The 22,143-nt window shown below is 35.5% G+C and overlaps 3 protein-coding genes across 3 annotated transcripts in view; 1 reads left to right on the forward strand and 2 right to left on the reverse strand.

The window, feature by feature from the left end:
* Positions 1 to 283: 283 nt before the first annotated feature.
* Positions 284 to 12,285, forward strand: LOC105265194 (putative protein FAM10A4). Its single transcript, XM_011302581.1, has 4 exons — positions 284 to 308; positions 472 to 1,061; positions 11,100 to 11,315; positions 11,588 to 12,285. The coding sequence occupies exons 1-4, from the start codon at positions 284 to 286 to the stop codon at positions 11,819 to 11,821; spliced, it is 1,065 nt and encodes a 354-aa protein (XP_011300883.1). The 3' UTR covers positions 11,822 to 12,285.
* On the reverse strand, positions 1,173 to 8,334 carry LOC105273623 (sarcalumenin). Its single transcript, XM_011316201.1, has 10 exons — positions 8,070 to 8,334; positions 6,343 to 6,432; positions 6,025 to 6,110; positions 5,609 to 5,921; positions 4,944 to 5,429; positions 4,453 to 4,713; positions 3,990 to 4,106; positions 3,740 to 3,912; positions 3,103 to 3,558; positions 1,173 to 2,410 (listed from the first exon to the last, which is right to left on the reverse strand). The coding sequence occupies exons 1-10, from the start codon at positions 8,143 to 8,145 to the stop codon at positions 2,021 to 2,023; spliced, it is 2,448 nt and encodes an 815-aa protein (XP_011314503.1). The 5' UTR covers positions 8,146 to 8,334; the 3' UTR covers positions 1,173 to 2,020.
* The window catches only part of LOC105273549 (uncharacterized), a 22,051-nt gene continuing 11,766 nt past the window's right edge, over positions 11,859 to 22,143 (reverse strand). Inside the window, exons 2-8 of the mRNA XM_011316080.1 lie at positions 19,279 to 19,537; positions 17,975 to 18,089; positions 15,534 to 15,750; positions 15,294 to 15,451; positions 14,471 to 14,690; positions 13,273 to 14,323; positions 11,859 to 13,143 (exon numbers count right to left, since the gene is read on the reverse strand). Of these exons, the coding sequence (XP_011314382.1) occupies positions 13,305 to 14,323; positions 14,471 to 14,690; positions 15,294 to 15,451; positions 15,534 to 15,750; positions 17,975 to 18,089; positions 19,279 to 19,537 (1,988 nt within the window). The 3' untranslated portion in view covers positions 11,859 to 13,143; positions 13,273 to 13,304. The remainder of the gene's footprint in view (positions 13,144 to 13,272; positions 14,324 to 14,470; positions 14,691 to 15,293; positions 15,452 to 15,533; positions 15,751 to 17,974; positions 18,090 to 19,278; positions 19,538 to 22,143) is intronic.

The raw sequence follows: 22,143 nt of genomic DNA on the forward strand, positions 1-22,143 counted from the left end.
CGATGACACTTTCTAGTACTTACGTTTCTCGGTTATTGCTAATTTAGTTATCTAATGACTTAGTTAATGATTTTTTAATCCATATATCTCCTCGTTGCAATGATATCAATTCTGGATTTTCAAAACAATGATATTATTTTGCAGCTAAAAATGTAACTCATTTTAAAAATACGCGGAGGTCAATTGGAAATATCATAATAAAATATATAAAATTTGCTACTATAATGGGCCCAAGCGGACGGGTTCATTAATAAGGATAGATCCTTCGGAGATAATTTTAGAAATGAATATCTCTCAGGGAGAATCAAGTACTTTATTAAACTTATATTAAACGATTTATTTAATAAATAGAGTCTTTCGTCTGATCCCGTAAATATCAGGCATTTATAAATTACAAGAAAGCGACTTAACGAATCGGCGTATTACTAAAATAAAATTGACTGTCTCTGAGAAACTGATTAACTGACCTAGAGGCAACGAATTCACGAGTTTATATTTCATCATCATTATTGTCTGATTCAGTATTACATGAAAAACTACTGAAATTTCTATCTGAATATTTGAAGAGTGTAAACAAATTTTTGTTGAGCTACGTGAAGGGAATACAATTCAAATCTTTTATTACAAATGAAACGGCATCTGTTCTAGCACCAGACAATGACCCCCCTCAGAAGATGGGCAATCTCTCCCTTCAACCAACAGAAGAAGAAATAGCGGAAGCTCAATCAAAACGTTCAGAAGCAGTGTCAGCCTTCTCAGAGAAAGATTACGAAAAGGCATTGGCTCTTTACACAGAAGCAATAACTCTGAATCCCCAAGCAACCCTTTTATATGCTAAACGTGGTCAAATTTATCTTCTACTGAGTAAACCAAATGCTTGCATCCGTGACTGCGACAGAGCTATCGATCTCAACCCAGACAGTGCAGCAGCCCACAAATTTCGAGGTCGTGCCCATCAACTCCTGGGTAATTGGGAAGAAGCAGCAACTGATCTTCGACTCGCGTGTCAATTCGATTTTGACGAACAGGCAGACGAGTGGCTTCGTGAAGTTACACCCAATGTAAGTCAATTCCTTTTTAAACCTAAATATCTATTTATCAGATTTGTTTTTAATATACACAACATCATATTCATTATATTAAACACAAGGAGAAAACTTTTAGAAGCAAAATCCGCCACACACAATCTTATTTAAAAACGGAGATACATACAACAATATTCCTACTTAAACCTAGAGATTAAAATAACGTTTTAAATTAATTGAAGGCGTAATCAATTCTCCAGTGAAGTGATGAAACGTAATATAGTATAGTTCGTCGAGTATTCCTTCTTCGGTAATATCACTCATTATATTCCTTTTGGCATTATCTCTTCGTACTTAACAATTTCACTGAAGAATTGAGTTGATTGAACCGATGGGTTCGTCGCAGTTCTACAAAAATTCGTATCTGTTTCGATAAATTTCTCTTATTGAATCAATGATTCAGCACTGATCATGAAATTCCATGATTTTCAATTCATTCCATTATCATTGTAGATAAATAAATAGTTGTGTATATGCTAGAAAAAAATGCATATAAATAGCGATGACGCATTTTTTCGCCAAACAAACAATTACATAAATTAAATTTCATGTATTCTTATTTTCACTATTTCTTTTTCTTTCTTCACCACGTGAATACATTAATTTCTTTTTATTATCTAAATGTTACATTCATAAGTCGCAATGGATTGGATTGAACAAAGGAATAACAATTGGATATAGGAGATTTTTGTCAAATCTTTGTTGATTATTTTCAATGATTTTTCGTTGCCTTGCGCTGCCCGCAGCCAAGACATACAATAACGGAGAGAGCAATTTATCGATGGATTTCAGAAGGTGCAGACGCAAGCGAATGCGACAGATTTAATGATGTCGATGTGCGCACTTTTTAATTAATGAAGATTAGAAAAATGTTTTTTTTTATTGTCTTCCGTATTTTTTTGGTTTGCTCTTCTTTGTGGCTTTGAATTTAACTCTCAACTTGTTGGAGGCTGGTTGGATGCTTCCTCTGCATTCACTGTTGCTTCAACGAGTTTCTTGTACTTGCCAACAAGCTCTGGTAAATCATAAGCAATAGCCACGTCCAACCTGTTGATTGGACAGCCACGGAAGTACGTGCAAGTGGAACTGAGAGATGGAAAATCGTAGAGGGAATTCAAACGGAAAAAATCTCTGTATACGTCCGGATCGGGGAGATCGTAGCGTGAGATATTCGTCAATGTACTGAGACCTTCGTAGATGTGATAGTTTTGGGGATTCTCTATTATTCGGTCGCTTATTTCTTTTTTGTTACCGAAGAAAGTCTTGTGGTTGTAGTAAGTGGTTAAATAACAATCTACCATTTTTGCATGGTTGCGAACACGTACCTGAAAATTATTGAAAGGATTCATGACAATAATTGAGAGAGATTGTTGTTTGTGGAATTAAGTTTCATTCTGCGGAGGGAAAATTGAAATAGAAATTCTAATCCGTATAATTTGATGGTCAAGTATAAAACTTATGCAAGAAATCGTGGATCAATTTCATATAGAGAGTCAGAGAGAACGAGACGAGAAGAATGAAAATTTTCTAGAAACTTTAGTTTTGTTGAATATTTCTTCTTGTTTAGTTGCGGTTTAAAATGAAATTCGAGGGATTATTTATACCACGTACAAAATATTGGATGGAGCTGACAAACTTCAAATCAACTGATCTATGCAGAGAAAAATTCAGTAAAATGAATTTAAAACCTGACCGTTTGATAATCGTGTTGTCTTTTAGACGTTGTGATTTCTCCTGTCGAAAACCTGTCGTACCGCTCAGTAAAATTTGTGATGTACTCAGTAATTGTTATTTTTCCATTTGAATAAAAATTCCCTTACTTTTAGGTAATTTTCTTCAAACGGCTAGCTAACTTCTGCTAAGTAGTCGAAAATTTCTTCTGAACGGTCCAATAATTTTCCCCAAAAGGATAGATAATCTTTATTTACTGTTCCACTCAGTGTAGAATAGAAAAAATGAAGTGAAAGTATTGAACCAAGTGTTGATATTGAAAAGAAAAGAAATGGTATGAACTTACGGCGAATCTCCTAGCACTAGCTATTTTGTGTTCAACTCTTTTGTCAATAGCAGAGCGCAAATCCCTCAGAAAAGCTCTTTCCTGTGCATAAAGAAGTCGCGTTGGTGCACCAGCTTCATAAGGCAATGACCACAAAGAAGTAGAATACATGATTGGTGGCTCAGCACTCGACATCAAGGGTGATATGTTCCAGATGAGTGCTCCTTGGACTCTCATGAGCTCTTCCGGTTTCACTTGGTCGGCTTTATTTAAAATTATTCTTGTCTGGTACTCTCTTCCCTTGAGCTGATCGAGAATCGCCTCGGTTTCTGGGCCAACGTCCAATTTCGATGGATCATAAACGAGGAATATTATGTCGGCTCTGTCAATGAACCACTGACAGGCGTCGTTGAAAGGAAATAGACGTTGAACTTGTTTACGAATCTCGAGAATTCCTGGAATTTCTACTATATTAACCTGAAAATGAGACAAAATTCCTCGTTAATACCGAATAGTACCAGAAGTAATACCATCTATTCCTTATTAAAATGAAAAAGTAAGTAACTAAGTGGGAAGTTAGTTATTCAAAGTCTTCAGGATAATCTTATTAAGAATGAACTTGAATTTTTATAGTTCATTCGTAATTGTTGCCACACACCTTCTCGAGGAGTTTATGCGAAAGCTTCAAACCTCGGAGACGGTCCAGCATACCCTGGCCAAATTTCTGAAGTCCCGAAAACGTCCAATCAGCAGCCAATTGTGTACCATCTAGCACCTCTTCTTCTTCACCGTGCATTACAATATTGAAGTACGCAGGCGAGGGTTCCGCTCCTGCATCGATTCCCAAATTATTTCACAAACATAAACTATTAAGTCTTAGTCTCTGGATTCCTAATTAATTGGCTCACCTGTTCTGAGTGCGGCTGGCGTGTACTCTGTGTCCAGAAGGTAATTTATTATGGACGATTTTCCGCCACTCCATGGGCCCATGAATAGCACGAGGGGTTTCGAGAAAATCTCCGGATCTGTAGAAAATTAATGTGAAAACATTACTAAAAAATATTATGAAGATAATTTAGTGAGGATTTGATAGAACTATTTTTGGAAAAGTTCTATTAATTTTTTCATGCTGCAGTGCACAGTCTTTTTATTTTCTTTTAGAAAGCTTTTTTTCCAAATTGAAAGATTGTCATAACAATATTTCATAAGCCAACCCAAGTTTTCATCTTTGGTAGAAATGGAATTTCTGGAGAAATCTTCCCTACAAATACTGATAGAAATGAGTCTATGACTGATACCCCAAAAGGAAGTAGCAAATATTGAAGTACAAAATTACTTCATCATTAAATAGACAGAAGAGATTCCTCTTACCTCCGAAATGTCTATTGCTCAGATCTCTGTACTTGTAAAGGCTCTCCAGAGGTTTGATAGCAGTATCATAGAGCCTCTTCAATTCTTTAAGAATTACATCAGAGGCTTTCTCAATTGCCGCTTCTTTAATTTCATGATCCTGATCTAACCGAAGAATTTGATTAAGATGCTCCTTGGGTCTCAAATTCTCGGGGATTTCAATCTCTTGTATCAATTCTTCCTCGGGGGTTGACTCGGTAGACTCTGCATCTTCTTCGTCGTCTAAAAAAATTAAAGTAACTGTTGAAACATTTGAAGTTTGAAGTTTAAAGTTGGAACCAAAATTAATTACGAAAAAACTCTTCATAGATGTGTCAGAAATTGATGGATTCGGTAGAATTCTTTCAAGATTGATAAAACTCTCATGGAAGAAGAACAGAATTTTCCTCAACCTAATTAATTCTCTTGAATCCACCAATCCCTGGAATATTTAAGAAGTAACAATTGCCCACCTTCTTCATCATCATCTTCCTCATTTTGAGAAAGCTTTCCCTCCTCTTTGTCTTCCTCGTTCTTCTCTTCACTTTCTTCTTCTCCTTGTTCTCCTTTTTCTTCACTTACAGTTTCTTCTTCAGCATCTCCTTCCTCTCTGCTCTTCGCCTGCTCATCGCTTTCACGAGTTTCCTGCAATTCTTCCGCTTCTACACTCTCAGCCGTCTCCTCCTTCGATTCCCTTTGATCACTCTCTTCTCCTTCGGTATCTACCTCTTGAGTATCTGCTTCCTCCTCCTGTGTATTTCCAACCTCTTCAACGGACTTCTCACCTTCTTCAGTCGTTTCATTTTTCTCCTCACTTTCTTCTTCTCTCTCCTTTTCTTCTTCCCTCGTTTCGTTCGAATCCCCTTCAATCTCCTCGACCGTTTCTCCCACATCGGCTACCTCTTCAGATTCAGATTTTGCTTCATCAGGTTTCTGCTCCGATTTTTCATCGTCATCGCCTCAAAGAAATATAACAGAATATAAATATAATAAAATATAATAATAATACCTTTCCGGCATATTGGGTGATATCGAAAGAAATCACTTAAAATTTTTCTTCGACCCAATTATTATTTTTTCTAATATAAAAAAACAATTAATTCCAATATCTATTGCGATAGTTACAATAAAAATTTACTTTTTTGCATTTCTTCCTCGCCTTCAACGGAGTCGATCTGTTGCTCCCCAGAGGCTTCTTTGGAAGGATCATCTGCCTCCTCTTGGGTGCCCTCCTTGGAATCTTCCCCCTCTGATTTCGTCGTCTCCTTGGAATCTTGGTCGTCATCTTGAAGAGACACTTCTGCTTCTTCTAAAAGTTCTTCGTTCTCTGTCACTTCAACAGTTCCTTCACCAGATTCCTTTTCGTCTTCAATTTCTACTGTTTCTAACGTCGCTTTTTCATCGTCATCGGTTTCTTCGGTTGGATCGTCCGCCTTGCTATCATCCTCTTTCTGATATGAATTTGTTGTTTGTTTGTTTGATATTGTCAAGAAATAACAGGAAAATTGGTTGAGCGATCGACAACTTCTCGATGATTTAGAGGGAATTACTTACAGATTCGAGTGAGGCTGTGGTCAATTGTTCATCCTCTTCACCAGCTTCGCTGCCTTCATTCTCCTGACTCCCTTCATCAGCAGGTCCTTAAAATTAAATCATCTGAGATTCCACCTCTGTCTATTGTTCATTAGGATTGAAATTGTAAAATGAGTTGAGTCAAATAAAAAAAATTCTGCGCATCATGTGAGCACATTGGAAATTAGTAATTCCTCTCAATATCATTGCGCATTGAGATAATTCCATGATAAACAAGATGCTTCATATTGGCTCACACAATTTTGTCCTTTCCGAACTAAAATATCTGTAAACACCCACCCGTTTGACGATCCTTCAGAGCTTTTTCGATATACGGTCGACATTGGACTTCAGACAGCACCTGATCCACTTGATCATCACCTTGCACAACTACAAATCATTTTTATTATCTAAAATAACTTCAAGCTTCTCCCAAAAAACATTAATATCGATAAAGATGATAAAAATGAGTAGTAATAAAGCTTCTAGATTAGTTACACTCCCCCAATATCCCATATTCAGGAAAAAGTGTTGGACTTTCTTCTAGAAGAATGAAGATTGATCATGACCTCATGATGAGCATATCTTCAATTTCCCAGGCAATCATGATCTCCTTATTCTTTCCAATATGATATTAACGAGGAAACGATGTAGGAAAGGTAGATAAAGACACAAGAGTGTTAAAGCCGGAGTTGGATGACGCCCGTGGTCGACAAAAATATCTGACCTGCCAGATGACGCAAGTCGAGGGACGCTAAAGTAGATAATTGTAACCGGTTGATCGATACCTTTTCACCTCGCCGTCATCGTCATCTTTTTTTAACGGTGAATGACAATTTAACAGACAGGTGGTCCGAAGGAGACTGTCTTGGTAATCGACCCCGTTGATGCTGATGACCCTGAATCCACACCTATTGAACTTGTCGAGTAGGGCCAAGAATTCGACCACTCACGTCATTGTACCCAACTCAGTATCCAACTTGTTGCTTTGAATCTCGTCAAGTGACTATTTGTTTTCATAATGGATATTGCGCAGGTGAATTTGAGGTGGATGATTAGGTGAAGGCAAAGAATGGAGTAATAGATTTTTGAGAAAAGGATCTAGGGCAATATTGATATGTTGGGGCTATTTAAAGCATCACATGAAAGCATTTCAGTTATTTGAAAATGTTTGAGCTGTGGATGAGTGTGTACTGAAGCACACGGTCAAGTAGGTGGTGATCGCCTCCCCGAGACATCTAAGTTTAGACAGTCGGGTAGGCGGTTTCACCAGGTTTCATGGCCCACGGGCCGAGTACCGATTTAAATATATTTTCTATGTATGCAATGTATCACTCAGACACGTTCATCAATTTTTTTCCTCTTCCCCACTTCGAGAAGTGGTATTCTTCCAATAGTCTAATTAAATTCAATTGTCTTCATTCTCTTCTATTTCTAGCAGTAGATGTTATTATATGATGACATTTTTTGAACAATCAGCTTAATCATCATTGTTCGGATTTTGAGGGAAAGCTGGAGAAATTCAGAAGATTAGAACATTTTTCAACATCAACAAGAGGACAAATGGAGTCGGTGGGATCGAGTCGAAGAAGAGGGTAGGAGTAATGCAGGTCTTACATAACATTGACCTTCGTCAGTGAATCGTCTTCGTCTACGTCAGTAAACATGAGGATGCCATGATGCCGTAACGCTATGACATCGTGTTACAATGACCCAATTATCAAAAGCACAGAATCCAAAAGATCTAAAATTTTTCACAGAATTCAACGAGAGCAGGTTGACCTTGTGCTTCATACAATAGACAATAGTCTTCTTTCAAGACTAGATGTTATAAATAATGCTGGTAAAGCTATAAATAATTGTCCGGAATGATGGAAAATTCCATGTTAAATATTGAAAGTATTGGAAATAATTACTCGTAGCAAAAGCGATAGAGCTGACACTTTGGATGAGGCATGACAAATGAGTTGACACTTTTGATGTGATTATCTAATAGGCACTGTTTGTAATTGAAGGAAGTTACTCACCCTGCAAGGCCACGGTCAGAAGTGCAATAATGAGGCCCAGGAGCAGTGCAGGCCTCAGCCTTACTGAGCCGGTCATTATTTTTCGTTGTTAATTGTTAATTAGCCACAGACACTTTTTGTTTTTATTTAAAATGGGTAAAAATTGTATAGCTGTCCCGATTGAGACAGCTCTTAACACCCTCTTGCACTAAACAGTCCCGGTAAGTTAACTGTCCCTCGTCCGACATCCAAGATGAACCACCAAATCCCCTTCGGGTACCGACTAAATCTACTTTAGTGCCGTACCCGTAGTCCGCCCTACCTCGTTTTCGCTCGTACAGCGCTGGCTACCTCGCAATTTCTCGCCATCTCTCTTTTTCTTTTTTTATTTACCTGTATAGATCAATTTTTGGCTATTACCTCCAGGCCAATTATCAATTCTCTTACGATCTCGTAAACTAGGATAAATGTCGTTTTTTGGGCCCCAGTTTTTAGCGATTATCGCGGAACTGAAGGAGATGATGGTCTCTTCATCGATTCCTTTTCTGTACATCTCATGATTCTCTACGATGTTTATGCAAAAAAAAATTCGATTCGTTCCTTCAATCCAGAGATATTGGCTAGAGCCTGGATTCGAAAAAATTAACTTATCCTAGTTTATTTAATTATATTATTATTATTCTTATCTAGAAATTTATAGGAATGTCAGAATTTCTTGAGGCAATCAATTTTTTAATGAATAATTTCATTTAATAAATTTTTAATTAATAATTTAATTTAATAAATTTCAGAGACGCCTCAAACAATCCAGAGTATCTATTAGAATTTATATTTTATATTTAAAATTTGATAAATTCAAAAATATTTCAAACTAATCGAATCTCTACATAATAGTATTCCAATTGTTATTTAATATTCTTTATTTGTAGCATTCGTGCAGTGGATCAAATTTTAGAAAATAGTTTAATACGCAGGAACAGATACTTTTCATTCTTCATAAATTAAAGATGAACCGAAAAAGATAAAGATTATTTTCACAGATTACAATTGCTCTAAACACCTCAATAGCTGCATGGATTCCTCTCGATCCATTATTCTCTTTTCTGGTCACTCTTGCCTACGACATTTCTCTCCTGGTCATTTATCACTCCTAATATATTTTACTTCAACTTCTTTTCTTTCACTCTCTACCTTGAGATCTTCGCTTTTCGTTTGTGGATGCAGAACGCAGAAACAGATATTTTCCATTCTTGATAAATTGAACCGAAAAAAATGATTATTCTCACAACATACGCCGGAAGTATAATGGAAAATTTGAAAAGAAAATTCAAAGTAATCTAGAGATACTTTCAAATTCCAATGATTATTTAAGGCCCGGATGGACTGTCTGGAAAAGATAATTTACTCCGAAATTCGGATTCCTAGTTACTTTGGCAATTAATCGTTTTTTTCAATAATTGTTAGCTAGCGTTCTAGCGGTTGTCAACAACTAGGCCGCTAGCTAACAATTATCGGAAAAAACGATTAATTGACGGAGTAATTAGAAGTCCCAATTTTGGAGTAAATTATCTTTTCCAGACAGTCCATCCGGGCCTTAATGCAATCTAATGACTTTCTTCATTCTCAAAAAATCTTTCATTACTCGATTCCCCATTTTCTCTTATTTCCTTCATGCGTAATATCATAATTCGTATGCATAATACATAATAATCTCAATTATTAATATCAATCGATTAGGTTTCAGCCCTTAATGTCTCCCCGTTTTTCATCAATGATAATCATCCTTCGACATTCGTCTGCATTTATTAAGAACATTTAATAATGAGCTCCCGATTATTGATGATTATCGACAATCGATCAACTCCACTCGCGTTAATCATTAACAAAGTTCTTCTTGATGTTTATCTTCTGCGAGAATTCAATATTACATTTCTAATATTTATCCTATTTTCAGTGTTTATAATGGCAGGTTCGTTTGCTCAATTCTTAGGACATTTTTTTTATTTTTACATCAGTTATTCTAAGAATTCTGTGTGCCTTCAAAGTCTAGTAATAAAACTACTGGTACAATTTTACTGTATCAAAAGAAATCCCGACAGTTTTTTGAGGCCCATTAAAAATTACCCCTCGTTTAAAAACTCCGTCTAGAGTTTCCAGTAAATCTGTTTCTCTGATTCATATGATTATAATTATCGATTTCATAGTCGTCAGACAAAGTTATTTTTTAACCTTCTGACAACCATAATTTTTTATTACATCATTTGCAAATTCTGTTTTACAGCTGGTGTAATTTTATTTAATCCATCTATTATTTATTATACTTCCCGTGTTTTCGGAAATAGCAATACCTACTGAGTTTTTACTTATAGCAGTGAAAATGATTTTTGAAATGCAGAAAATGCTTTTTTGATGAACAATTAACGAGTTACATCTGCAACCCCATTTTATTTCAAACTGTACAGAATTTTTTTTCTGTAGAAAAATTTCAAGACTGTTAACATGACCGAACGGACAGAAAAAGTGAGTAAAAATTACCGAGTAAAAATCTATCCGTTTGATAACTATATTGTTTTTTAACTGTTTGACAAAATCTACTTAATTATTAGATAATTTTTCCAAAACAGAAACACAACACGATTGCCAAACGGTTAGGTAATTTTTATTGAATTTTTCTCTCCGTACACCGAACATGTTAGTGATAATATACATGATAATATACATATAGTAAGAGGTGAAGCGTCTCGCGGTCGAGCGCCTTTATATTTAGACGTGTCCGGGCCGCCGCCGTATAAGGTTCCTCAAATATTCATCTCCGCTGCCTGTTGAGATGCCCATCTTGCCTGCGATTTCCATTTTTGATCGTTCCACCAGCTAGGCCTTTTATTGTCCTCGCAAATCTCTCGGCGCTGTTGACCTGTGGGCCAAGTGAGGTCAACATGTGGCACTTCAACTTATCCCAAAAGTTTTCTTCACCTTCATTCCACCGATGTCTTTCATTTCGACTAATTTATTTGTCATTGCTTTATTTAAAAAATCCTTAATTTTCCATAGGCACGTAAAATCGAGGAGCACAAGCGTAAGAAAGAGCGCAGAGCTCTGGAGAAGAAGGAAAAATCTTATCAGAAAGCACAGAGACAAGCACGTGAGGCAGCCAAAGCACGTGAAGCGAACTCACGTCCATCACAAACCGATGATGGACCAGGAAAAACAGGCATGGGTGATTTCTATCAGTATCTCAATGATCCTGAAGTTCTCGCGGCATTCCAGGTAACAAGACAATCATTAATCAATATCCAAATACCTATTTACAATAAACAAACTTATACTTCTGTCTATCACACATGATTAGATTAAATTTGCCATTACCATACATTTTACATTTTTGTCATAGATTACTCTCCAATATTCTATTATTACAAAGTTAATAACTAAATCACCATGAGTCAGTAATTATTGATATTTGATGGAATGATATGCAACATCTTGCGTATGGAAAATCGAATACATGATTTACATGAAACTTTCTCGACATCTCACAGGATCCTGAGGTATCAGCTGCTTTTCTCGACATCTCATCGAATCCAGCAAATATTCTGAAGTATCAGAAGAATCAAAAAGTCATGGATTTGATCAACAAAGTGGCCTCAAAGTTTGGTGGTGCAAGTGGCTTCGCCGGAATGACAGATCAGATGCCTAGTGGATTCTTTGGTGGTACTGATGCGCCACCAAAGCCATCTGCACCGAGAAGCGATGACGATGTTGGCCTTGACTAAAAGTGCATTATACCCCACTTGAAATCTCTTGTTTACCTTTCACTCAAGTTCATTGTCGCAAAGCATTGTTTTTTTTTTATTAATTCCTTCTAATGCTGTCTACTTACCATTCCCGGGATAATTACTGCTTAAATCGTAATGATGAAATACGATTAAACATTGAATATGTATGAAATTGTTTACCATCCATATACTAATGTATATATCGACGAGTTCATTTGTACTTTTGCGAAGATTGATACAAGGACACATTGTATTCTATTACTTTTATAAAAAGAGAGTGGGAGAGCGGGTATAACTTTTAGCATTAATAATCAGCACTCCGAACAGTGATGACCGACTAAAAGGAGAGAATCTTTTTTTAATACGGAGTGCTCTTACTTAAGATATAATATGTATCTTTCACCATGAACCAACATATTCAAAATAAAACCATGTTTAAAACAAAATTAATCGAACAATAATCATAGGTTTATTTAATCGAAAGAAAACAGAACATGGAATAAATACATTAATAATGTGAATAGAAATTAATTGAGTGAGTGTTCCACTGCCCACAGAAAACTCACTGTTAAGATATAAAAGTGACCATAAAATATCTCAACCTTAGAATATAACTGTACAATCAGCATGGCTGGCTATATCTGCATCTAGTTATTAGGAAAAAGTCTAGAAGTAATATTGCACGTTTCGCTTAGAATTTCAACTGTACATGACTTTCTTTTTCATTGTCTTACTTTTTCATTGACTCCTACTTTTGTTACTAAGGAAGAATGAGGAAAATACGCCGATAGACAGAGAATAAAAGGAAATAATGATAATATTGTAAAAAAAAAGTCAAGTTGAATAGGAAATGGTAAAATTAAGGTTGTCTTATTTTAAGCATATGAAGATTTGGGTGCCATGGCACTTTTCTAAAGGTCGATGTCCTTGGTTCAGTCTCATCGAGACCCCCAATTTCTTTGCCGATAGGTTTTTTAACGTACTGGCCAACGGTGGCATCATTATCTGGATTGATGCATCTTCGGTGGTTGAAAACACAACGTGAGGGACAGTTGTGATAACCAAGATGATGAGAATGATGCTGATGAGTTTGAGGTTTCGATGCTGACGCTATTAAAGTCATGACCGGATTCGTATCGACGTACAACCAAGATCCTGCATCCATCCGAGGGTCAAAGCAGTGTACCCCATCATATTTACTATTATAAATAAGATAATTTATGGATTCATCGAGTAATGGATACTCGGTAACGGTTTTCGCGTGGATTTTTCCCTGTTTTCTTTTGTGACGATTGCGGCGTGGTGATTCTTCACGTCTTCTAGAACCACAAACAACAAATGTACGTTGAATTTTTTCGCTAACTTCTGAGTAAATATCTTTGATTTTTTGAAAACTCGAAAGACGATGTCCTATAATATTAAAATTTAGAAAACTCAAAATTGCTTACCTACACTTGTCATGCCTGGGCATCACGTGTCGTCAGTTAATCGTCAAATGGCCCCTGGGTGTTCTATAGCACTTGCTCCACGCCTCCAGCAACAGTACACAACTGTGAAACCTATAAAATATGAGCAGTGGTAGACATATCCTCGATACAATACCCCAGGCAAGAACTCCGAAGAATCTCAACTGCAGCTCCTGCGTTATCCAATTTTGCGTAATAACGGTATCGAATGCCCAGAGGACAGCATTACTGAACAGTAAGAATGTGATAACTTGTCTGGAGGGTTTAGTCATCATTTGATAACGCGTGATGCAGGATCTCCGCGAAGCTTCCGCAATAAGTGTACTTTGAGCAAACGATTGAATCAATTGAAGTACTGATGCCGTTAAAAGCATAACGTATCTACCCCTGGTGTCATCATCAATTTGATCATCAATTTTCTTACTGGCTAACGCACAGGAACACACAACAATCGTAAAAACGCAGTAAAGCTGAACTCCAAAGAGGGAAAGATTGGACAAAATATTGTCATGTGACGGGGGAATCCTTGAGACTATGGACATTTGTCTGACTTGCACAAGGCCACTGATGGTCATCATTCCACTCAACGCAAGAATTCCAATTAAAGTGCCAGTGGTTAGCCATGAGAGTGTTGCTGGTGGGAAGTTATCATCTTCTCTCACAACGAGAAAAATTAGTATAACCACGATGCCAGCACTCATACTGAGAATACCAAGGAAAAGACCCTTGGATGAACTATCGCATCCTATCCTTGTGTGGTTTGTCATCTCCTTCATGCTGTGGAATTTCTGCTGCTTGTGGGTGTAGCGCGTTTTTCCTACGTTCCTACCCATTACGAATGTCACTGCTGCTGCTATTAGACTGAATTGCACGATGAAAGGATAGAGAAAGGGCGTACTGGAAATCCATAGCTGACCGAGGGTGTTTGCATTCAGACATTCTTGTAAAGTCACTACTTGGGAGATTTGATCATCTGAAATTGGCTGGTAGGGAAATCGCTGTGGTGGGAGACTTATTTCTGATGCTGTTTGTCCTGAAACAATGGAGTTATTATTCTCTAATTAATATTTCGATCATTGTTAGCTTTCTTTAAATGATAAGATTAAATGATGAGAATAAAAAACTTTTTCGCTATCTTTGAAATTGAATTATTACTCTATGAGTACCGATGAGTACTTACTCTTAAAAATATCACGAACGTGTCTAGTTAAGGATCCGGGTAAGGCGTGTATATTTAAAGACGATGAGGTATTTTCAGAGTCCTTTTGCGCTAAGTGGACAAAATATGTCCACTCCTGTGCGGAATTCCAGATGATTAGTCTTGCCCAAACAGCAATGTTTGTTGCTGCCAGATGAATAAATCCAAATCGAGCAACTAATCCAAAACGTTCCACCAAGACCTTTACAGAACAAGAAATTTGTAATTAAATTAGAGTGCAAATGCAATTTCATTCGAATCTGAAATGCCAGTAATTTGACGTCACATTTAATTTCAGGATTATGTTGCTGTTGTGCACTATTAATAGCAATAGTTGAATATCTTTTGTTGCTGTTATAACTTTTTTAATTCTTGCCAAAAAGTTTATGTTCCGGAATATTTTCGGGAACATCTAAGGGAATTTCGAGAATATTTTATGGAAACAGAGGATTTGTTACACATGCATGCACTAAAACAAAAATTAAGTAATTACCAATCCGTTTCGTAATAAAACTAATTGTATATTTCAGCGGTTCGGGTAAAATTACCGTATCCCTCAAAATTAGTCGACTGCTTAGTAAAAGGTATCCAATCGTTTGAAGAAATGTTCTTATGTTTTAGGTAATTTCTACTCAATTTTTCTCTCCGCGTATGAAAAGGATTGACTTTACGCACTAGTACTCCAATTTACTATTCCGCGCTCGTATCTAAATCATTATGCATTATGCAATTTGATTTATTTAAAAGAGAATGTATAATAAAAAGGAGCGATGAAGAATGATTTTCATATAGTTTAATAAATTACCTGTGAATTAACAAATAAAAAATGCATTTGTAGAAAGGTGAAAAGCCCATGAAGTACAGGATGTACGAAGACGACATCATTGAGACACTCAACCCCCTGCATCATTGAGTGCATTGCCATTTCCAGACCATTAAAAACTAGAGTGGCGAGACCAAAAACTGTAAAAGGAAAAATACAAAGTAAGAGTGAAAATTGTTTAAAATTTACAGATACTTTCATGGATGCGTAGTGGGTACGTACGCAGTGCACCAACACGGATATAGAAGCTCGTGGTTGCAGTTTTAGATCGTGATATGTGGGCTTTCTTGAGGGAACCAAATCGCGTGAGTGATGCTGTACCAAGTTCAGCGTCATCGCTGCAATTCGCCAGACTTCCGCAACTATCGACCAGCACCCAAAGATAGATACTCATGATGACAATGATGCTACCAACGTAGAGATACATTAGAAAAACGCTCTGTAGTAACAAAAAAATTGTCCATTTTAACATAAACTATTGTCTCACGCAGGAAAAATAAAAATATAGATTAATAAATTAATTAAACTCATATTAGATACTCATGATGACAATGATGCTACCAACGTAGAGATACATTAGAAAAACGCTCTGTAGTAACAAAAAAATTGTCCATTTTAACATAAACTATTGTTTCACACAGGAAAAATAAAAATATAGATTAATAAATTAATTTAACTATATTTCAAAGGAAAAATATCCTCATGTAATTCAATAGCGAAGCGGTAAAACGGCGGAAAGCGTCTTTTTTTTTATTGAATTTTTTTTTTTATTATACCTCTCGAGGGTACATCGCACACCTCACAGCGACATATCGTCATATCTAATTTTTTTGTAATGGAAATTAATGGATTAGGTTGCAACTCTAATACCAAACGAACTATGTTGACAGAAAGCAAAAAATCATCATTTTTAAAGAAAGCTAAAATACCAAGAGAGATAAATCGGAGACGTACGTAAAGAATGCTATATATTAAATCGGACAACATTTTTCCTCGCCAACTTTCTGGAATTTCCGAGATGAAACTGTTTGGCAGTCCTGAATATGAAATTTTTATCGCATTACAAAATCTGTTGAACTTTCAGTCTATCTTCTTGAAAATTGCGGAGTTCACAGAAAAATCAAAATCAATCAGAACTGCAAATTCCTACTGAACTTTTCTCTCAAAATGAATACAAAGCCATGTACTTTCGATATATATATATATATATTCCTGAATTTTGAGGTCAACAACATTGAATCCGATTTAAAGGATTCATGACGGAAATCATGAGGTTTCAGCTTTCAGAATTTCCCATAATATGCAGAGAAATCTGAAATTTCATCATTTTTTTTCCAACTTCAAATACGTCTAGTGCCTCTGTCTTGAAAATAGGCCGTCAACTAGGCAGGGAATTAAAATTTTCTTCTAACAGTACTTTCGAAGATAATTCTGCAAAGTTTATGCGTTTGCATAAGTACCTAGACTTATTTTATATCCGCTGACGCCTCGATGACAGCAATGCTCATCAGCTGTCTTAACTATTATAATCTACTCGTCCATCAGTAACTGACGGGCTTACATAAAATGTAACAATCCGTTTTATAAATTTTTGTCACTCAGTCCGTGAAGCTTAATGACCATTGTGCAGTCGTTAAATCCTGCCGACGAATTGAATGACAAAAAATATCGTTCGTCACTCGACCGAAAAGAACTTCTCTGACGATTTATTTATTTATATTTATATTATATTTATATTCCTCGACTTATCGAACTCGAGAGAATAACGTAAGAAAACCCTTTTAGAATAGGGACGTACGGAGAACATTACCGCACCGCTCAGTAAAAAATGTCAAGTGCTTAGTAAAAATTATCTAACGAGCGACCAAACTTTAGGACTTTGGACTTGCATTCCCTCGGATTTATACATCATCATTACAAAAATACAGTGGGGGGATAAACTAATGGACATCACTAAAAATGTTAATGTATTGAATAAAAAGCGACGCATAAAACTAATTATTTATTCGTTTATGAATGCAATTATGTCTTTTTGGAGTCGATTTTTATCCAATGGATTGGCATCTTGAGTTCCATTAACTCATCCTTAAAATCATGCCTATCATAACTCATCCATACGATAAAGTCTTCATTTTCAAAAGCAATCATAATTTTTTCTTAATTCTCCATTTAAAATCGAACAATGCCCTTAAAAACGGAGAATACTTTATAAAAAAATGCAAATAATATTTGGCGAGAGCATAAAATCGTTTACGAATCCACAATAAATATTTAATATGAATAATTCAGCAGAACAACTTCCGGTTAAACTGCTATTTTTATTAAACTAAAAAACAATCCGTATAATTTAGTATTCCAGTGTTTTGGAGCGGGAGGTAAATCGTACTCTCAGTTGGATTGAATTCAAGCAATTTCACTCATTTGTAGAGGCGAATTAGAAATCGAGTTTCTCGATCGAGTGATCAGATAATCTCACTGTACCGACCACAAATCGTGATGCGCTGTTTAGTGTACAACCACATGGATACCTTGAGAATCCTTTGAATGTATCAGTTGTAGTGGATAGATAAGTATCTCGAATGGGCAAAGGAAAGGAAAAAGAATGAAATGAGAAAAACTCTGTCTTTTTCTGATGTTTAAATGTAAAACGAATTGATGTTTACCTGAAGGCTTAATAGAGTAATTGGTGTGTCGATCACTTCTACGAGGCATAGTGCAACCATCAGAACAATTATTAACTCCCCGTAGACGTTTGAGAGAACAATCCATAACTGGGAACTGAAAAAAAATTAAAAACAAATTATACAATGTTGTGTCAATGTCAAGATGTAGACTAGATGCTATAAATTATACTGAGTCTCTGAAGAATAATATAAAAGTTTATATTAACATATTTGACTACATCGGCAGTTAGGTGTAATTATTAATAATATTTAGATAAGCTAATTAATTCAGTGGAAATTATTTGCCATCAGAACACTGAGTTGTCTGGGAAGCAGAAGAAATAAATAAAATAGCCGATGGAAAAAATACTCAGAGGAAAATTTACTAGAACTCGTGTCACAATTCCGATTACTTTGTAATCACAGTTTGACGGGGGTTTGCCTCAGAAATTCGGGAGAAATATTTGAAGAAATCCGATCTGAATCATTTCTGTCGATTTTTATTCTTAAAATTTTATGAATATACTAATCTCAATTGATTTAAGGACCGGTTGGATTATCTGGAAAAGATCATTTACTCCAAAATTGGGATTCTTAATTATTCTGGCAATTAATCGTTTTTTTTTCAATAATTGTTAGCTAGCGTTCTAGCGGTTGTCAACGACTAGAACGCTAGCTAACAATTATCGGAAAAAACAATTAATTGGCGGAGTAATTAGGAATCCCAATTTTGGAGTAAATTATCTTTCCGAGATACTCCATCCGGCCCTTAACATAAATTACATCTTTAATGAAATCTTTTTTTTACCAAAAAAACAGTTTTTAACACACTTGCACGAGAAGTTGACACTTTGCTCCCTAATGATCGGAGGAAAGTGAATACTTTCCGCCCTCGGGTGGAAAATCTTGAACTTCTTTAGGTTGGTATTTTATTCCTCAAAAGTTAATGATAGTTTCCTCGAAGTCGAATAGAAAGATTAAGGAATTCGAATAAAATCGCCGATTCCTATTAATTAATTAATTATAATTAATGAATTATTAATCCAGATTCTACTTGTTTTTCATTGAACAAGGGCCTTTTGTAAAATGGGTCCAGAGCGTGAAAACTTTGGTTGTTATGAGTCAACAGAGTTGCAAAGGTCTGGAAAAAGATATACCTTCTGAGTGTGTTTAATAAAAGTTAATGTCTAAGCCTAATCAGTTTTATTATCTACTAATTTTTAAATTTACTATCCATAATCCAATATGGACCGTATGGAATACGGACTCCTTAAAAAATGAAAAAACTCTCTTAGTTTACTTACAATGGCTCTGATTGATCCAAGAGATCATGATCCGGGGATCTCGCTCTCGCGAGAATCCTCGACAGAAGGGATTTAGGTGGTGCCGTTGTGGAAATAGGTCTTTCACCAGTTCTCGTCATATGTGGATCACCAGATTCTGCTGTTGGCTCACTTCTAGTATTTATTCCGTTCCGAGAGTGGTTTCCCTCCACTGTTCCACCAGTTGTACTTCCCGTCTCATTCAGACTATCTTTATCATGTATTTCATTATGTGCTGCATCTGAAAAAGACGATATCATCATACATAAATTACAAAATATACTTGAATGCATAACAATGATAGTAATAATAATTATTTATTTATTTAATCCAGTAGCGAAACAATGGAATCGTTCAATTGGAAAAGAGTAAATTTCGCAGGAATGCCGAAACACTAATTGTCATGACTTTATTACGGATCTGTGACAATTAATTAAGAATTTTATTTGATATTTCGTCAGTTGTATGTTCATATTAATATTTATAAGATTTATTTATCAAAATTCGACGTGAGTTGCTGTTTTTTGTTGAAAGCTACGTGTGGGCTTTGTCCCTTTTTTTAAATATCATTTTTCGCTTCATGCCGACGTAACTCGTTTGGAACTAGAGTTGCCACTTCACTCATTCTTTTTCATTACAAAAAATCATTACATATGTGTGAGGTCTGCGTTTTACCCTCCAGTTGATTTCAGTGATAAACGCATTTTCAAGGAAAAATCCTTTCCACCGTTTTACCGTTTCGCTAATGAATTACAAAATAGATTTTTAATCCTGAGTTTATTCAATTCAGTTTACTGGCTAGCTCTTGTCTGCACTTGTAATCATTTTGACATGCAGTGGAATTAGGATTCCGTTCCGAGAGGAATTACTATTACTAGTAATCAGTTCATGGAATTTTCAATTAGTTTTACCAGAAAATTGTAATATGACAATCAGAAATCTATTTTCTCGTAATTTTTTGTCAATTGTTTTCGACTTTTGTATATATATGGAGTATATATATGGACTTGTGTATTCGCTGAATTTTTTCACATACGAAATACCTTGAAATGAAGATCTCAAATATTTTCGAGTCCTTTGCAGGCGGCGAAGGAATAAATAAAAGAATGAAAATCTAAATTCGAAATTATAAAGGAAATAGTTTTGGATTTCACTCCTGGATTCATGACAGCAGCCAGTTCATTCACTAAAACGTTTTACAAAGCCCGAAGTAAAAAAAGCGGAACACACCGTATCTCAGATTTTATTTATTTTCTTGACAATGACATAAACATCTGTTCTGTCATGATAAAAAAATTGAAGTATAGTTATTAGATGTCTAGGCTGGTGTAGGAATAAAATACGTGACTGAGAGACCGTTAAATTGACTCGCCGAATATGAGAGAGTAAATATATCATTATATGTGCACGCGATGAATCTTATTTCTTATAGACTATTCTAGTCCTGACAGCATTCCATTCTGAACTCAGAAAATTATTAATTTGAATTGGATGAATATTCTAGAGGATGTTCTCCAGTGAAAGTTTTATTGGCGGGCCATAAATGCCTGTTTTAAATTTTTAATCAAGTTCTACTTTATTAAAAAGTAGAATACGAAATAATCAAAATGTTTTCTAATCAGTTCTCTGTGATTTGTTGAATGTTATGCAATAAATATTATCTTATTTCGGCTAGACTTCTTGGCGAATTCCCAAAAAGTCAGGAAAGAATGTTGAAAGGCAATCAATCATTGCATATCATTGTAAAAGGTGATGATTTATTGATGAAAATAGTAAATAAATATTGAAGAAAAGGTATAACTCAAGAATTATATTTTTTTTTGTCTCAATCTGGTCAAAAGTTTGCAAAAAATCTACCAAAATAAAATAAAAAATGGTAGAATGCTAAGGTACATCTCTGGAGAGTTAATGTCGATATCTTCTCCTTTTTTATGTTTTTTTATGTTTTTTGGAAGTTTCTGGAACCGTGGGAAATATATCGTTTTCGTTCTATCGGTCGATTTCCATATTTCATTTTCAATTGCTCTTCTTACTGGTGTTTTTAATTCAAAATTTTCAATCATATCAATTTTATTTAATATTTTTGTTAACAATTTGTAACAGACACTGCGAACACTTCTCAGAGTGGATACAGGCCTTTTATTTATTTATCCGATTTTTTCGGTTTTCTGTAGATTTTGATTTTTGCGATAAAATTTAATAGCCCGTTTTCTTAAAAGACCGCGTTATTCTGGCATTATCTGAATAATTATTATCGATAATAGTAGACTTAAAAAATTGCACCCAAGCTTGACCTGCATTTTCCCATTGTTATTAACATTAGTTATAATTAGTTATTAATTATATATGAGTGGAGATTTTAGATTTTAATTTTGGAAATTCGAATTATGGATGTACTACTTCAAGTGGGGAATAACAATGTATCGGGCTTGACCGGGATTTTTACATTTAATTGCATTTTGGGAAATTATTACCGTTGAGCCGCAAACTGTGCGGTCCATATTTAGCTTCACCTTTACGACAATTTGCGGTGCGATTCTTTCACCGTATACAGAGAGAAAAATTTCTCAAAGCTTAATGTCTCTTGAAATAAAAAAAAACCTTTATGTATTTTCTTGTCAAGGCATGGAGGGGCACAAGGAAGTTGACGAAGAGACTGAAAAACTAGTTTCCAGAGAAAAATTTAAAACTGATTTAAGATCATTGTTATTTCATTGGTAATATACATTAATTTTTAATTTTTTAATTAAGATCGTTATTATTTTCTAATGTATTTGTCGTTTTTTCTAGCGCACTTGCAGCACCAGTAATTGTTGTGAACAATATGGTGGAGGGTGGCGAGGGGGG

The sequence above is a fragment of the Fopius arisanus genome, unplaced genomic scaffold, assembly GCF_000806365.1.
Source record: "Fopius arisanus strain USDA-PBARC FA_bdor unplaced genomic scaffold, ASM80636v1 scaffold00001, whole genome shotgun sequence".
In the NCBI taxonomy this organism is placed as follows: domain Eukaryota; kingdom Metazoa; phylum Arthropoda; class Insecta; order Hymenoptera; family Braconidae; genus Fopius; species Fopius arisanus.

Bases quoted from the DNA above. Each gene is read 5' to 3' on its own strand.
- LOC105265194 (XM_011302581.1), top strand. From the start codon at position 284: ATGAATATCTCTCAGGGAGAATCAA. The intron at 309-471 runs GTACTTTATTAA...TAACTGACCTAG, and splicing joins TATCTCTCAGGGAGAATCAA to AGGCAACGAATTCACGAGTT. The intron at 11,316-11,587 runs GTAACAAGACAA...GACATCTCACAG, and splicing joins AAGTTCTCGCGGCATTCCAG to GATCCTGAGGTATCAGCTGC.
- LOC105273623 (XM_011316201.1), bottom strand. From the start codon at position 8,145: ATGACCGGCTCAGTAAGGCTGAGGCCTGCACTGCTCCTGGGCCTCATT. The intron at 6,433-8,069 runs GTGAGTAACTTC...AATGATTTGTAG, and splicing joins TCTGACCGTGGCCTTGCAGG to TTGTGCAAGGTGATGATCAA. The intron at 4,107-4,452 runs GTAAGAGGAATC...AATTTTCTACAG, and splicing joins GAGCAATAGACATTTCGGAG to ATCCGGAGATTTTCTCGAAA.